The 17,880-nt window shown below is 36.0% G+C and overlaps 2 protein-coding genes across 2 annotated transcripts; both read right to left on the reverse strand.

Moving 5' to 3' along the window:
• Positions 1-6,936: 6,936 nt before the first annotated feature.
• Positions 6,937-8,817, reverse strand: LOC113289800 (B3 domain-containing transcription factor VRN1-like). Its single transcript, XM_026539176.1, has 4 exons — positions 8,339-8,817; positions 7,862-8,216; positions 7,534-7,754; positions 6,937-7,375 (listed from the first exon to the last, which is right to left on the reverse strand). The coding sequence occupies exons 1-4, from the start codon at positions 8,552-8,554 to the stop codon at positions 7,109-7,111; spliced, it is 1,059 nt and encodes a 352-aa protein (XP_026394961.1). The 5' UTR covers positions 8,555-8,817; the 3' UTR covers positions 6,937-7,108.
• A 242-nt stretch (positions 8,818-9,059) lies between these two features.
• On the reverse strand, positions 9,060-15,434 carry LOC113289799 (DEAD-box ATP-dependent RNA helicase 10-like). Its single transcript, XM_026539175.1, has 13 exons — positions 15,026-15,434; positions 14,801-14,924; positions 14,630-14,699; positions 13,657-13,719; positions 13,069-13,143; positions 12,735-12,854; positions 11,945-11,986; positions 11,741-11,815; positions 11,425-11,571; positions 10,737-10,874; positions 10,375-10,486; positions 10,185-10,273; positions 9,060-9,569 (listed from the first exon to the last, which is right to left on the reverse strand). Exons 1-13 carry the CDS (start codon positions 15,165-15,167, stop codon positions 9,399-9,401), a joined length of 1,368 nt encoding a protein of 455 aa, XP_026394960.1. The 5' UTR covers positions 15,168-15,434; the 3' UTR covers positions 9,060-9,398.
• Positions 15,435-17,880: the final 2,446 nt, after the last annotated feature.

Consider the following 17,880-nt stretch of genomic DNA (forward strand, 5'->3'; position numbering starts at 1 on the left):
CTGTTGTATCTGGATATGTTGAAACCATTTGAGATATCCCAAGTTCTCTTTATATAGTTGGTTAAATCCATGAGGATGGGCTTTTTTCGGTTTGCATATCTTCCAATGAATGTTAGTTTCCAATCCTTCTTTTCAGGTTGTTTGAGAAAAGATGGATCAATTTATACACAAGGTTCATCTGTTTCTGATATTTTTGCAGCTTTCTCCATTTTCTCAGCTAGATCAGATATGTTCAGGGTGGTTTCTTCTTCCACCATGAAGATGAAGTTGTGTTTCTTGTTTTTATGATTCCAAGGGGATATGATGATAAATTTCCAAAGAGTGGTTGGGACTTGGGGTATAATGATTTTTTGGGTTATAGATTCTTTTGAATTTGAATAAGTAGAGGTAATGTCTTTGTTTTGCAAGCTGAGATTGGGTCAGATGTATGTAATGACTGTGTTCAGCTAAAACAAGACTATGAATATTGACAGTACTGTCTTTATTGCTCTTCTCTTGGCTTGTAGTATCAGCAGTGGGAGGACAAAAATGAGTAGTCACTCTCAAAGATAGTTGTACATCTGGTGTTATCAATGGTTTGTATCTCCATTTGATACCGTCCATGTTTGTGGCTATCATTTTCATAGTACTTCTCAGAAAGTACCCATTTTGTTTTTTTATCATATTTTCTCTTTTTGGTCATCAAAAATGGAAAATTTTCCATCATGGTGATGCTTTTAAAGTATGCCTATATGTTGAGAGGCATACTTGTCCTTTGCTTAGAGACCAATACGGGTAGTCCCTTCCATACAGAGTTTTGTTCCTTGTTTTTTATGCCAATAATATTAATAAGATATTATGGTAATAGTAAATATTGAGATGTGAATTTACTATTTCTAATCTTCAGACATAAGCCATTGTACTAATTGAGGGTGTTTAGAATTAGAAAAGTGCAGACTTCTCCAAGATTTTGATTGGTGGAGATTTTTGATTCCCCAAACCAGAGATCATAATACTCAGATAAAGCCTTGTGCTTTTGTATTTCAGTTCCTGGTAAAAGCTTTTTAGTTTCAAATAGTAAAATTGCTTTCTTATTTGTTGCCCTTGTGATAGTCAAAATTTTGCAATATTTATTTTTTGCCCACTATATCTAGTCTATGGACCCTCATTCAGTTTTATTTATATTGTTGTTTGTTGTCTCCTTACTCTGACCAGATAGCTTGTATCAGTTGCGCTTAGGCAAATCCATGTGGTCTCCAATTTTTCCAAGGGGAGCCGTTGAGATAGAGCCGTTAGTAACCTTGACCAGAGTCGATTTACTGTGTCCATCGATTCAGGGGGAATTGATTTTCCTAGAATTTTCCGAACAACTAATGTCAGTTAATGTATGGAAATTCAATTTTTGCGTGTGTTTCTTGTAATGCCTGAACACAATAAACAATTCACTGAAATGAGATTGTGTATTGAACTTGCTAATGAATCAATTGAGTTTTCTCTCATTTAATGTGGTGAAATTAACAATTAAGACCAAACATCCTTCTTCCTATAAGTTTTTCCTCTGAAAAGCAAGATACATAGAGAGTGTGAACCAGAGAAAGATGTCTAATCAAGTGAATCCAGACCGTGGTAATGTAAGTGATGAAGGTAAGAGTAGTGTTCAAGTACTCCCCCCTCTTTCCCCTGAGCCACCAATTGAAATTAGTGATAGTGATGATTGCATTGAGTCCAGCGATATGCAGTATGGATTTGTGGGTAACAGTGATACTTATTTTGGTGAATGGTTTGATGTTGTTGGAACTGTAGCCACTGGTTTCCAAATTAGTGTCGTCGGAGATGCATTGCATGTTCATCCTGATTACTTTTTTGGCGGGACTTCTCGTTTCTATTTGTCTTCTTTGGTTCCCACCATTACTAACTGTGTTGGATCTTCCACTGGTAATAGGTGCAGGTATCATGTTGTTGTTGATCGAAGAAAAAGAGGGGGTCTAACACCCACACCCAATATTTCGCTTAGAAATCTGTATGGACAAACTACAATATACTTTTAAGAGAATCAACTAGACAGTCAGACTCAATCTTAATAAAAGTATATCAAAGAGTTATGTATCACTTTGTCGATTAAATACTTACTCAAGCAAATAGAAATCTGCGAGTCTAATTGAATACAAGAGAAATCACTTGAACGGTATCAAAGACAAATGTTCAAGGATCAATCAATTTCAGTCAACAACTAAAGGTTGGATTTCCCAATTGATCGATTCAACGCACAACCTGTGATATTTCAATTATATAACAAAATATAATGCGGAAAAGAAATAACACAGACACCAGAAATTTTGCTAACGAGGAAACCGAAAATGCAAAAAAAAAAAACCGGACCTAGTCCAGATTGACCACACACTGTATTAAGCGCTACATACACTAGCCTACTACAAACTAACTTCGGTCTGGACTGTAGTTGAACCCCAATTAATCTCACACTGATCCAAGGTACAGTTGCGCTCCCCCAATCCACATGTATCACGATGATTTTTACTTGCTCCTAGCATAGTGGTTAATCTTCTTGAACTAGTATTGAACTTTTTCAAGTCATCTTCCAACATCTTGATTTTATCAAGAGCAGCAGCTAAATCAGCTTCAAGGTGTTTTTCTCGAGCGAGATAAGCGCTTTCTTTGTCATCAAAACTTGTTTGTTGGGAATTAATCCTTGCTTCAGATTCTGCAAGTTTCTCTTCCAACAAAAAAATACTTTTGATAAAGATTATCACATTCAAGTGACTTTATACATAGGTTTTCCTCAGAATCCTTGAGGATCGATTCGTTAGAACGATTCGAAATATAAACACCTGCGTAACATCTTCTCAATTTCTTGTTTTCTCGACTGAGAGGAGTCAGAAGAGGTGTGACATGAGAAGTTGTCATCTTCTTCTTTTCCAATGAATTCAAAACCTTAACATACTCTGAGACTTCCTCATCAACATCTCTATCAATATCTGAATCACCTTCATCAGAAAGTTCATCCAACTGTTCTTCTAGAAGTATTTCCCAGACTTCAACAGGTTCTACATTGAGAGAGTGTTTAGATAATGACCTAGATGTGACAGTTCTCTCAGGTGAATCCAAGCTTTGAAAATCATCTGGTAATTTATGAACTGGTACGTTATTAGAGATAGACTCGTCCATTATCAGATCGCTACAAACACAGACTTATGAGGTTTTTAATGTGTTTTCCTGCTGTGATACCAATTGAAAAAGTGGGAGTCTAACAACCACACCCAATATTTCGCTTAGAAATCTGTATGGAAAAACTCCAATATACTTTTAAGAGAATCAACTAGACAGTCAGATTCAATCTTAATAAAAGTATATCAAAGAGTTATATCTCACTTTCTCGATTCAATACTTACTCAAGCAAATAGAAATCTGCGAGTCTAATTGAATACAAGAGAAATCAATTGAACGGTTCCAAAGACCAATTTTCAAGGATCAATCAATTTCAATCAACAACCAAAGGTTGGATTTCCCAATTGATCGATTCAACGCAACCTGTGATATTTCAATTATATAAAAAAATATAATGCGGAGAAGAAATAACACAGACATCAGAAGTTTTGTTAACGAGGAAACCGCAAATGCAGAAAAACTCCGGGACCTAGTCCAGATTTGAAACACACTGTATTAAGCCGCTAAAGACACTAGCCTACTACAAACTAACTTCGGTCTGGACTGTAGTTGAACCCCAATCAATCTCACACTGATCCAAGGTACAGTTGCGCTCCTTACGTCTCTGATCCCAGCAGGATACTAGGCACTTGATTCCCTTAGCTGATCTCACCCACAACTAAGTGTTTCTACGACCCAAAGTCGAAGACTTTAATAAAAAAAATTGTATCACACAGAAAAGTCTACGGTAATAGATAAATCTTTCTCCCACATAAATACCTACGAGTTTTTATTCCGTCTTTTGATAAATCAAGGTGAACAGGAACCAATTGATAACCCAGACTTATATTCCCGAAGAACAGCCTAGAATTATCAATCACCTCACAATAATCTTAATCGGCTAGCGAAAGAAAATATTGCGGAATCACAAACGATGAGACGAAGATGTTTGTGATTTCTTTTATATCTTGCCTATCGGAGAAATCAATCTCAAGCCAATCTTACGATTGTACTTAGTACGATAGAAACAGCAAGATCAGATCGCACAACTACAAGAAAAGTAGTATCGGTATGGCTTCACAATCCCAATGAAGTCTTCAAGTCGTTAACCTACAGGGTCTCGATAGAAACCTAAGGTTAAAGGAGAATCGGCTCTAGCTAAGACAACTAGTATCACACAGGAGGTGTGGGGATTAGGTTTCCCAGTTGCTAGAGTTCTCCTTTATATAGTCTTTCAAATCAAGATTTGCAATCAATGTTAGCTTAGTAACAAAGCATTCAATATTCACCGTTAGATGAAAACCTGATTAGATTCAAGCTAATATCTTTCAACTGTTAGATCGAAACTTAGCTTGTTACACACAAATGAAATGCAAATTTATTTAGGTTTGTGTAACTGTACCCAAACGTGTACACTTAGTTGGTTCAACGGTAGTTAACCAAATGGTTAGACATATGAGCACTTTCATATCAACCATATTCTTATTTACCATAACTAGTTCAAATGACTCAAATGAACTAGTTACAGAGTTATTCAATTGCTTAGATCCTATAGAAGTACACAAGACACAATCGAAGCAAAAACGATTTAATTCACTCGAATCGATTCATGAACTTTATATCCACGGTTTGCAAACTTGCATTCCTTAGTTTATATAAGTTTAAGTTCACGAATAATCGTTTTTAGAAAATAACCAACTTAAGTACGCATACTGGTACGCGGACTTAAGTACCCGGATTAAGTTTGTTTTCAGTTCACAAATTCCAGCAGAAATTCACGGGATGTGAACTTCCGAAGGTACGCGGACTCTAGTTCCGGTTTTCCTGAGCAGCAAAGTACGCATACTTTGGTTCAAGGAATAAGGACTTATACACGTATCAGTTACCACATAATGTTTATATCCAACCATGGTTATGTAATATAAACTCTCATTTCAATCATTGAAACATTCTTAGAAGACGTTACATAGTTGTTGTTCACACACTATTTTTCGTCAAAGCAATTTTCAAGTAATTAAAACTTAATATGACTTTCGTCACTAGTAAAGATGAACTTGGTCAAAGCTAAAGCTTACCAACACATATTTCGATAAATAAATAGGCGAGATAAACTCGGCTCGAAATAGCAAATGTGTATAATCAAAGTCTATATAACAAAACGACTTTTATCTCAAGATAGGAGATAGAGTAGATAGACTTTTGAGTGATAGATAAGTTTAAGTATCCACATACCTTTTAGTCAATGAAGTTCCACCAGTTCCTTGAGTAGTTCTTCGTCTTTGTATGATGATCGCCATGGAGTCTTGAGCTCAACTGCACTTTCTATCCTAGTCCGAGACTTAACTATAAGTAGACTAGAAATCAAGACTTATAGTTTTGATCACTAACATTGACAAACATGCTTGAGATAGCAACGCATACGAGTTCGACCGAGAAATGTTCTAACAATCGCGATGCTAATGTGACTCATGATGAAGCTTTTCCAGAAAATTGCACCTCTTCTTTTTTTCGTCGACGTCTAGGTTTGATTTGAGTTGCAAGAAAAGGGTTTCTACTGCAGAGCGAGTTTCTGTTAGTGCTCCTGATGTTGTCTCTTCTCGAACTCGAAGCAAGAGTGCTGAGAAAGACCGGCTTCATGCTAAGAAGAAGAAGAGGGTGAAGAGGGGATAGAAGGGGAAGACAGCAGAAACTAAAAGTAATTAGAAGGGTGATTTTCGATCCATGGGGGTATCTAAGATCAGAATTTAGTGTGTTTTCTGTTTTTATTTGATGCATTCTAAATGTTCTTGTAATGAAATCGTCTTGATGAAATGAAAAGAAATCCTTTAGTGAAAGAGAGGTGATCAGTGAGCAATTGAGAGGGATAATTAGAGAATCAGGTATAGAGATCTCGGGGGTTTTTGAGATTTTTCGGTGATTTTGATGAACAGGTTAAAAGGATCCACAAGAATGAGTCGTAGAGCTAAAATTGGTAGAGAGATAAACGAAAAACCATCACCCCTTAACATGCAAATCGGTCCTTTATAAAAGTGTTTAAAAACTGATTTTACGACTTTGACCCTATCATGTCGAGTTACTCGTGATTCGTGACTCGGTCCGAGTTAGTCAAGACTCGGCGAGTAAATAGAAAAAACCCAGAAGTTCGTTTGAAATCATAACGACTTCTAGAAGCAAAAAAAAAATCAACTTTTTAAATATTTTTGCTCTGACTTCTGCTTCACAAAAAGTTAACTTTTTTTCTTTTAAAGTTATTCTGAAAATTGTGAAACCAAACTAATTTTTTACTTTTTGCTTTAGAAGTCGAAAAATAACTTCTTAAATGGTATTTAAACGGGCTATTAGTCCCAATTTAAGTTCACACCAAAAATAAAAACAAACATAAAACTTATTTTCTTCACCAATTACTAATCCGTTGGTTATGTAAGGAAAAAAAAATAAAAAAATTACTAATCCTTTCACCCGTTCAAATGCATAAGAGTTACTTGTCTTTCCATTTTACACGAAAGCAAAGAGGACTTCAAATCACTTCACAATTTCGCAGAGGTTAGCAGGTTAAATGGCAAATTCGCTTCACTTAGAATAAAAATTATACTCTCTATATGTTAACCAAATTCAAGTAAAAAAATAAGCAATGTTAATGCTAGCCAAAAATCTCACAAATTGCTTAGGAAGTCAAGGCATTGTCTCACTGTCTATAAACCCTTGCATAGCTTTAGCTTTATGATTCAATTCAATTCAGAACGCTTATTACCTAGTAGGAAATACGCATCCAAAAGTAAATTAAAAAAACATGCATAAACCTCCATAATAAGTTTTCTTAGGCATCTCTTTTCTATTATATCTTTACTGTTCTTATAAAATGAAGAAGTAAAGTCATTTCTAGTTGTAATAATAATGATCTAGAAAGATGAAAACAACAAATGGTATCGCAATTACATCCTAAGAACATGAGAGATGCATAATCGGTTTAGCTTCGGAAAATATGAACTCTTGCATATTCAATAGACGAGGACTTCTTTTTCGTCACCATTTCGAATACACAAACATCCCCTTCTTTCAAATTGTTGTCTCTGAGAAATCTAGAAACACCTTTGCAAAATCTAATTCCCTGCAGATCTCGACCATTAGTAAATATGTGGACAATCCATGAGCGTCCATAATCTTCCACAACATTCAGACTTATGGTCTCTAGTTTCCCCAACTCCTCCTTCCCTTCAAAATCTGATGGTATGGGCTTCACAATCACACACACACAAAAAAAATTAATCATACTGATTTAAACAATCTTCTGCATTTGTTAGTCAATAGACCACCGTCAAGGATACGATGTTAACTAGTTCTAAATTAGTAAGTTCTAATTAGAGATATTAAAAGAAGCAGAAATTATCTCACCAAATATTTGTGATTAACATAGGATGGTTGTAAACCAATTGCGAAGAATGGGTACTGCTTTGATGACTTAAAACCCCTCTTTATACCAATTGCTCTATCATGTGTTTCCAGACCTCTAGCAGTGATACTTCTATTCTTCTCCCTCGTTAAACCAACTCTGATTTGTTCACATTCTTCATCATCGCTATCATCCCCAGATTCATCATTATCGTCATTGTCATCTGCTTACATTAATTAGACATTAACAACAGTCAAATAATCACATGTTTAGTTAACTTAAGTTTATGTTAATTAAGAGTTTACTTTAATTCACAGTTTATAAACAAACCTGAAGCTTCGACGTAATAATCATCTTTGTCATCGATGGTGTCGGTCTGGCTCGAGGTTTCTTCCATGTGGTTGTTGTTGTTGAAGGAAGAGTAGTCGATCTCAGTACCACTCATTTGAAATATAACAACTTCAAAATGAGAATTTCCTTCATATTTAAACACCAAAAAAGTCCCTGGGGTTATTGAGTAACTTTTGTAGAATTCTTTTAAACCATTCTTCAAATAAACACCACCATCATCAGAGTTTGAGTCTCTTTTCATTTCAACAAACCACTCTTTTCCACCGGAAACAGTAAGAACCGCATGATTAGACAAATCATCTCCATACTCCCTTATAAACCTTTGTGGGATCCTCTACACACAGATAAAAGGGTTTGTTTCAGAAAACCTTGATTTGTTTGCCAAAAGAATATAACAATATATCAACATGATATCAATTTAAGAAGTAACAATAATGTTTAAAGGTTCATACTTACAATCTGTTCATTTTGAACAAGGTGGTTGTGGACGATCTGACAGAAACCAGGTCCTCCCATGTAAACGGTATCATCGTGGGTACCTGGATGATAAGAGGTACCAGAAGAGTTGCTTCCACCATCGTTGTTCTTGGTTTGAGTCGAGGTGTTTCTTTGACCACTAGTACTGCCTGTACTATTTTTAGATGAAGATCTGTTTCCATATGATGGATTCATGGTTTTGAGGAAAATGAGAAGAAGCTAATGTAAGTTACCAAGGGAATCTAGAGGGAACTTTGATTTGGTGAAGAGCCAAGGTGATATGAATTTTGTATATAGAGAAGATAGTGTAATTATCTTGGCAAGTAGTGTTTTCAAAGAAAACTTGAATTTGTGTAATAATAAGTAGGTTGGAGTCGTTGGACTTGAAGAGAGCTAGTTTTTTGATTTAGTGCAAGTAATGGATGTTTGCGTTTGCTCATAGTTGGTGCCAGAAGTTAAGAGAGTAAATTGTGGCAAGATGAGTAATGAATAAAACAACAAAATGTTTTCTGAGTTTGGCGATCATGATAGAGTTTTTGACTTTAACCCCAAGGAAAAAGAGGAAACGCTTTAATGTTCGTACAGAAACAGAACATGGGTGCAGCTCCATGTATGAAAGTAGGGCTCAACTATGCAAAAGAAAGTACTTGAAATGACGAAGGATTTTGCAAAACAGAGACCCACTGATGGGGATTTAAAATTGAGGCTGGAAAAAACAGAAACCTATTTCTGGGCAAGTCATATTGCCGTGTTGCAGAAAATATACAGAAATTTAATGTTACCTTACCACTTACAAAACCAATAGCTGTTGAAGTGAGATAGGTTGTTCTCTTTAGGAAAACCAAACATTAGTGCACGAACAAAACTGCATTTGCATAACTCTTAACTGCAAATCTTTACATCAGGGTCGAAACGAATTTCATAAACAATGGATGGTTCCTTTATATTCTAGAGGAACATGAGAAAATACTATATGGTTTTACTTGTCTTTTTTTTTCCATTAAAGGAACATGAGCAAATCTTTTCCTCGGCCATCCATTCATTCGTGCCTCGCCTTCTTTGATCTTCCTTCTCCTCCGCCTCGGCCTCCTCTTCCTCGCCCTCCTCCTCGTACTCCTCCGCCCTTCTTGTTTGATACATATTTGTCGATTTCCTCACCGTCATCTTCTGCCCCTCTTCTTTTGTGTCTGCCTCCGCTCTCTTTGAGTTTCTGCACACCCAATAAACTTTCGGGTTACTGAAAGCAAACAGCAAGTAAACTTCATAAACAAAATTCTCAAGTAGCAACAACCAATGTAATAGCCACATCTAAAATGACTCATGTATAAACTACATCTACTATTAGTACTAGAGTTCTTGGGGAACAATAATAGTTCGAAGAGAGGTAAATTTACAAGACAACACCCTTAGTCTATGTTGCACCAAGAAGTTCAACAATTGTAGTGCTAAACTGAGAGTCTAGCAATTGTGATAGTACCGTGACTTGCATTTTTCTGCAGTACACAAATTTATGACTAATAAACGTGTGCATTACGTACATGATTTTAGGAAAATATTGAATTTGTATATAAAAAAGTAACAAGATATATTCATATGCTTTTGTGGTTTTTCTTGCAGATCTCAAGGAACGCGACATTTCAACCGGAACAAAAAAAAAAGACGTGGAAAAGAAAAGAAAAAACTGACGTAAATTTGACCAAAAATTACTTCCTTGCTGCCTATTGGTATTTCCAGCCTTCGAGCATTGACAAATATGACAGCATACGACGAACACCAATATACAATTCATTAACTTAAAATAATAACATAGTTTAAGAAGTTTTACCGTGATGGATATTCTTCTGGCTTCTGTGACACGCTCCAGCAAGAGCAGTACTTCTTCTTCTTGAGCAGGAAATTCTGGAAGCTTTTTGCCTGAAATATCCATAGGGTTAGATAGTCGATATTAGCTGCTTCTCTGGCACGCTTTAAGTTTATTTTATTTTGTCCCAAGCAGATTCAAAAATGTTTCTTACCAATGAGCTTCTCAATTTGAATATACCACTCCAGTTCATATTGATTGACTAGAGAGATTGCAACCCCAGATCTTCCAGCACGTGCAGTTCTACCCACTCGGTGGATGTAATCCTGTTTACAAATTCATTTTTAATGATTAGCTGAATAGCAACTTGTTGAGTAATGAGCTTTGTATTACTATGAGAAAATCTTGGTGAAAATATAAAAGATGGTTGTTGGTACTGAGAATTCGTAAATGCATTTGCAATTTTCGGCTCAGCATTGTTAATGTGATTCACCAGCAATCAATATAATTTAAATTTTGTACAGCGAAAATTCCACATTACAATTAAATGATTTTAATATCTTAAAGAAAACTAACCTTGGAGTTGGTAGGTATATCGTAGTTTATAACCATGTCCACAGAAGGAATGTCAAGACCTCGACTTGCAACATCAGTACACAAAAGAATATTACATTCTCCTGCCTTAAACTTGTTCAAGGCTCCAAGTCTCTTGGCCTGTAGGATGAATTCCAAAAAGCAAGTTGAGTCATGGGTTCTTTAACCACACATAAGATTATCTGATTATTCATACATGTCGACCAACATGGGTTTGGATACTGTCGCAAACTGTAAAGGTAAATTGAACCATTCAAAAGTATTATAGTTATTGTGATTACTTCAATTTTTCTGTGAAAAGTAAAATTGTTTGGATTTTTTAGTTACTCTGGTGATGACTTGCACGTTCGTAGTGTTGTCTTTTTTCTCTCCCTGGTGATCACCCCTCTAGTTCATATAGTTTGCAGGGTTTTTTTCTAATGCGTTTCGCCAGGGTGAAGGAAAGCCCCTGAAACCGATTTTACAATTCCTGAGCAGAATCTTAGTCATGCCAGTTGAAAAGAAACAAGAGAGCAGAACAAGGGGAAAGTAAGGAATATTTAGCAGAAATCGACTTGATTTTGATACTTCCATATTTATTTTTAAGCATACTTCCACATATAATTGAAGCTAGATTTTATCACAAGTACACATTCGATGGTAGGAGTATGAGAAGAAACAAAAAGAGTACCTGACTCATTTGACCACTAATAGGGATGGCCCTTAAACCAAGATTTCGCAGAAGCAAAGCTAGAAGACGAGTTGCCTCACATGTGCGAGTAAAAACCATTGACGTGCTTCCAGACATCTCGCTCAGAATAAATACAAGGTAGCAATCCTGTCACAAGGTGACATATAAATAAGACTTATCGTGCTATTGTAAAATTATTTGGCATATATTAAACATAACTACCCATAGGTAGAGTTGATTCATGGACCTCATTTAACGAACGTCGCCAAAACATATGGGTAACAAGCACATCATTTAAAGGGAACTAAGTAAAAACCTTGTACTTCGCAGGAACAAAACGATATTGTTGCTTTAGCGTATCAACAGTCGAATATTTAGATGCTGCTTCAATCTGAAATGATCGGAAACAAATTATTTCAACCAAAAGTTGTGCAAAACAAAACACCATCCACCCGGACTTCGACATTCCATTTAAGATGCGTGAAAAACAAAAAACTAAAAAAGTATTTTTCAAACATACCTTCACGGGATTCCTCAGACATGCACGTTGGAGCTTTTTTACCTGCTCAATGGTAATAATTTTTAGATCAGACAAATTCTTAATCAAATCAGCCGGCAACATATATCAGCAAACACAAAGTGCATACGGTCAGAATCTAGAGTCTACTAAATAAGACACAATTTCAACTTTCTGTATCCTAAACCTAAGAACATTCCCCAAACAGTCAAAAACTATAGATAGAAATTATCTAAAGGATCCTTTTATCGCTTTTAATCTACAAGGAAAAACAAAAGGATTTTGAGAACTTTATCCGAGCGTCAGAAACCACGAGCACGACAACAAGAAATTCAAAGCAAACTACTAGACAGAAATGCAGCGTCTTAACATGATACATCAAAGAGGTGGAACCACACAAGCTTACTAAATGGTAATTCAGGTACGGAACAATGGCAAAACACTTTTCTGTCTAACATGCAACAAAGACTTCCAACTCTGCAACACTCCACCAAATGTTTTTGCTTAGTTGAGTGTGATTCAATTCTACCTTCGTTGTATGAGACATAGAATTTAAGAGAAAAGCACTTTTCGCTTTGACCATTTAATTCTTGAAAATGAAGATGAAATCCCAATTCAAATTCTAAATAAAAAAAGTTACGGAAACTTAGATTTGTGGTAGGCTTCCAGCTTCTACCTAAGCAAAATTCTTTTTCAATGACTTTCTAACATAGGCAAGATAGGATGTAAAGGAACCAAATTTCCGTTGCTTCCTCGAGGGAAAATCATGAAACAAAAAAAATCTCAAGTTCACCTTTTTGGTCATAGTAGCAGAAAATAAATATGTTCTACGCTCCCGAGGAATAGCCTTCAAAATATCGTCGATTGTTTTCTCAAAGTCCTCATTCAGCAACCTATCCGCCTCATCCAGGACCTGTTGAAAACACAAACCACATTACTAACAGACGTTTGGAGAAATTAGGTCAAACAATGACAGCGAAGAGGCACGTACAAAAATCATAAGAAATAAGACCACATATCCAATTAAGGCCCTTTACTTTTTATTGAAAATAGAAAGACACGGAAGTAGGTAGCTACGTGATTAGTAACAAAAGAATATGAGAGAGAGAGAGAGGAGGAGGATATACCAAGTATTTTAAAGTGCGGAGACTAAAACCCTTTGTATTTGACAGATGATCTACAAGACGCCCAGGCGTTCCCACCTTCAAAAAAACAATAACGAATCTGATTAAAAGCAATTGATACATAAACATGGAAGTACACTTCTACCACACATTTTTTGGGAGTCGATAATAAATTGCCCAAGAGCGATCAACCCAAAACTGAGTCTTACTGGGAAATTTTAGTTATTTTGCCAATTTATTGCAAAATAAATGTGCAGCTTAAGATCTTTGATAGAAGATTACAAGTAAAGTAAATCATAGCAGCAACAGTTTAGCACTGAACAATTCAGATGTACACATACACATCAAGATAGGAAAATTTCGACCAATAACAGACCTGGTGGCAGGAATGCAGTGAGTTGTCAGAGCAAACGTTACTAAGGGTTTTCTGAAGGGAAAAAAAAGGCAAAAAGCCACTTACAAGAAAATCAATATCAACAGTCCACGGTTTCATGAACTAGTATCCACATTGCAGAATTATCAATGATCATCTTTTCTACGTTAATGGAACTAAATATCATAAATAAGTTTTGCTTAGAAGTCAGGACTTACAATTATGTGTGGCCTCTTTGCAAGGTTAATCGACTGTTGCATGATGTCGACCCCTCCAACAAGCTGCAAAATGATTTCTGGAGGAAGTTAATAAAGCTACCGCCTCCTCTATTCTATGTACTTAATATGAAATACAGAGTGCGTTAGATAGTAACAAAGTTATATCCAGTAAAAAGAAAAAGAGAGTAAACAAGTTGAGGAATTTGAGCATGACCAAATTCCTTCTTTCTGAGCCACTCCTAACTGTTTTTTTTTCTTTCTAGTTTCTAGTTTTCAAGTAAATTTCCCACTTGTTGACAAGTAGAAGAAGCGCTTAGCAGATTTGGTGTATAGTATCGAAACCCGATGAACAACTAATTCCATCCAGGAAGTTAAACCCCGAGAAAATTTTACTATGAACTTGATTTATGGGAAAAAGAGGAACATCATGTGCATTAACATTATCAAGGGTACGAACAAAGCATAACTTCAGTGATACGACTTATAGCAAAGAGAATCAGATAATCCGGTTCCTTGTCAAACGTTGCTTCCAAGTTACCCCAACGTTGCATACTAAGGAGTACAAGCTCCAGCAATCAAGGGAGAAGATCCAAGAAAAGAAAAATCAAGAAGCACAAACAAGTAAACAACGTCTGATGAGTAATTTGTTAGTATGATATAGCTTTCAAGACAAGGGTTTCTCATTCACATAGACAAATGCTTGTACCAGAAAAGGAGAACTGCATGTTTGTGTTTGACGACAAACATCAGTCGGCTGAACAATTGACTTAACCAACTGTTGCTGGGATAATTTTATTTGCATACGGCATGGAAGTACCATGATAAAATCTAAATTGATATAGACATATAGTAAAAATAACCAACTTTCTTGCCGAATAAAATCTCCATCTGACAAAATTCATGAATTGAGATATTTGAACGTAAGATTCCATAGTTGAAAATGACACGTGAAGTCTTAAACAAAAACACTTACCACTGCACACTTGACGCCTACACCAGATCCCAAAGCTTCAAACTGTTCAGCAATCTGAATTGCTAGCTCACTAAAGTAGTTCAAAAAAAAAACAAAGTTACAAGAAAAACAATAAAGAAAACCTAGTTATCATATACAATTTAGATAACCAGTAAACATCAGAAATTTTACCGTGTTGGCGACAGCACACAAGCAAAGAATGCTTGAGGAGCCTCTATTAGGGCATTTAGAATAGGAAGTGCAAACGCTCCAGTTTTTCCAGAACCAGTTTGCGCAAGCCCAATCAAATCCTTCCCTGATAATACCAGCAAATTAGTCATATTAAACCCCGAAAACCATAATTTTTGAATTGATAAAAGAAATCAATTGTGTATTCGTAAACCCTAAATTATATACCTTCAAGAGCATGAGGGATAGCTTCAGCTTGGATTTTGGACGGGTTTTTCCAACCTAGAGTGTCACAGGCTTCAGCTAGTTGTTCACATAAACCTAAATCCTTAAACGTTTTCATTTCTTCATCTTCTCCTTCTGGTGCCATATTGAAAGTCAATCTAAAACCCTGAATGAATAGTTCTCAGAGTTGCGGGGGCTTATTAGGGTTTGATGTTTGAAAAATGTGAGCCTTTCTTTTTTTTTTTTCTTTTATACGGCACAGCAGGGCCATCCTCTGAGCAGACCTAGCAAGCTGGACTAGGCCCACTGCTAATCCAACCGCCACCCACCCATCAGCAAGATCCAATCTTGCTCCATCCATAAAGGAAATTGGAGAAAATGGAGGTTCCAACCGGCTCCGGATCACCTGTCCTCCGTTCCGGTGTTTCTTCGTGTCCCACCGCTGTAAAGTCGACATGTGTTCATTAATATTTACCATAAATACAAAATCTGTGAACAGCTACTAAACTGAGTAATTAAAGAAGAAAAAAAACTTAAGAATATATTTACTTACCATATTCGATAATATCCTGAAACGAACCCATTTCGAGATCAAAATATATTCTTACCTGGTTACTTGTGTATGGTGCCTGTTTGATTTCATGAAACAAGGAATATTAACCATAAAAATGAAACCAAAAAGTGTTCCATGATCTTCTAATGGGAATCTTCTTATGAGAATCTTCAAATGAATTCAACATCCTCAATGGAAATAGGTCAACCAATGGTGATCAAATACTTGAACGTGTTCCGTGATGGACTATTAAGCAACACTAGTACTGATCAAGCTCATTATCCTGATGAAGATATCATAGTTTTTGATCCATTTTTTTGCTTTGAAATACAAACATGTTCTGATCAAACAGGGAAATACAACAGGGAGTACTAATAATTGTAGCATTCCATATTAACATCATAATGGACAATGTTATAGACCATTGACCCATCAGGATGACGATTAACTATTAGTTTGGATTTTCTTCAATGCCGAAGTTAACTTAAAATTGTGATCATGGTAATGGCAGAGTTGACAGAAACTAAAGAATTCCGGTATTATTAGTTGCAAACTTGCAATGTCTTGAAAATTCAAGACAATGAACTGCACATGAGAGTAACGGGATGACGGAGAATTCAGTTCCTTGGAGCATGCCTGAGGAGAAATAATTTAAAATTTTCAACCAAAAATGGTAAGCCAAGATATTTTTGAGTTTTGTTTCCTTTAATAACTCAAATTCCTAACTACTCACCGATTTCATATTTAAAGCAAGATTAAGTGGACACATGTCGACAATTTAACGGTGGGACACAAAGAGACACGGAAACCGGAGACAAGTGATCCGAAGCCGTTCCAACCTTTCCTAGTGGGAATCGAACCCCCACCTCTCGCCCGCACTATGCACTAAAGGGGATGCCTTAACCGCCGTACTAGACAATGTAAGCTTTTAAGTCGGTCACTTAGGGTGGGCGGGTGATGGAATCATTGTAATATGTTGCCCCGCCCGGATCCAATCCACTACCAGATGGGGTTTCAAGTTTGGCATACGTGTTTAATAACAGTCAATAAAATTTGCATCTAGCGGATGGGTAGATTAAGTTAAATAGCGGGGCTTAATTGGGGTCCCCGAAAACTAATTAAGGCCCTAGATTCCTATCCCCACTCATGGGAAGAGGATAAGGGGTGTCTAAATACAATGAAAAGACTAGATTACTCCAACCGTTAGGATTGTGACACATGTTAACCTATTAATTTTTACTTTTTTTAGTTTTAATTTTTTTTATTTTTTATTTTTTTTTTAATTTCTTTTGACGAGATTTGTGTGAAAAATCGTCATGGTAGTGAAGTGTTTCATTGACGAGTCTCAAGAGTCGTTACTATTTCAAAAACGACCCTCCAGAGTAGTCATTGTTTCATTGACGACCCTCAATAGTCGTTAATAATTGAAAAACGACCCTCAACAATGACGACTCTAAACAATCGTTAATGCATATAAAAGGGTTGTTATCTTCTCCGGAGAGTCATTAATGGCGGAAAAATACATCAAAGGGTCGTCATGGTCTTATTCAATACTATTACGACCCTTTAATGTATTTCCGCCATTAATAACTCTCTGAAGATAATAACGACCATTTTATATGCGTTAACGACTGTTGAGAGTCGTCTGAAGAGTCGTTTTTGAAATAGTAACGACTCTTGAGGGTCGTCAATGAAACACTTCACCTCCATGACGATTTTTCATAGAAATCTCGGCAAAAAGAAAGAAAAAAAATTGCAAACAAAAAATTTGAAAATAAAAAGGTTAAAATCAAATTAAGTAAGATTAACAACTAATCAACTCAATTAACACTAATGATTTAGGGTAGTTTAGCCATTTTTTTAAAAATGGGATAAGAGATAACCCCCAATTATTGTTTCATGACCTTTTTTGTCTTGTAGATAGGGCCCCTAATTATTTTCCAGGGCCCCAATGAAGCCCTGTTAAATAGGCTGTAAAGTTTGGTCGGGAACAAAATCGTGTAATGACTTCTAGAACCTTTTGCTATTAAAATCTACTTTTGGTTGCCAAACATGTTACGAAAAATTATTTTTCGACACTTAACTACCTTGAAAAGTCATAAGTTAGTTTGGGAACAAAATTTCAGGATGACTTTTAAGATCAAAATTTAAATCGTACCTAAACGTGTACACTTGGTTGGCTCAACAATAGTTAACCAAAGTTATCCATATGAACACTTTCATATCAACCTTGTTCTTATTTATCACAACTAGTTCAAATCTCAAATGAAACTAGTTATAGAGTTGTTCAATTATTTATATTCTC

This window comes from Papaver somniferum, chromosome 6, assembly GCF_003573695.1.
Source record: "Papaver somniferum cultivar HN1 chromosome 6, ASM357369v1, whole genome shotgun sequence".
NCBI lineage: Eukaryota > Viridiplantae > Streptophyta > Magnoliopsida > Ranunculales > Papaveraceae > Papaver > Papaver somniferum.

What these genes read in the sequence shown, in the direction of transcription:
- LOC113289800 (XM_026539176.1), bottom strand. Translation starts at nt 8,554, where the DNA reads ATGAATCCATCATATGGAAACAGATCTTCATCTAAAAATAGTACAGGC. An exon ending in TTATTACGTCGAAGCTTCAG is followed by an intron (nt 7,755 to 7,861) that starts GTTTGTTTATAA and finishes TAATGTAAGCAG; the next exon opens with ATGACAATGACGATAATGAT. An exon ending in ATGTTAATCACAAATATTTG is followed by an intron (nt 7,376 to 7,533) that starts GTGAGATAATTT and finishes GTGATTGTGAAG; the next exon opens with CCCATACCATCAGATTTTGA.
- LOC113289799 (XM_026539175.1), bottom strand. Translation starts at nt 15,167, where the DNA reads ATGGCACCAGAAGGAGAAGATGAAGAAATGAAAACGTTTAAGGATTTA. An exon ending in CAAAGAGGCCACACATAATT is followed by an intron (nt 13,144 to 13,656) that starts GTAAGTCCTGAC and finishes GTTTTTTTGAAG; the next exon opens with GTGGGAACGCCTGGGCGTCT. An exon ending in TTAGTGGTCAAATGAGTCAG is followed by an intron (nt 10,875 to 11,424) that starts GTACTCTTTTTG and finishes TTCATCCTACAG; the next exon opens with GCCAAGAGACTTGGAGCCTT.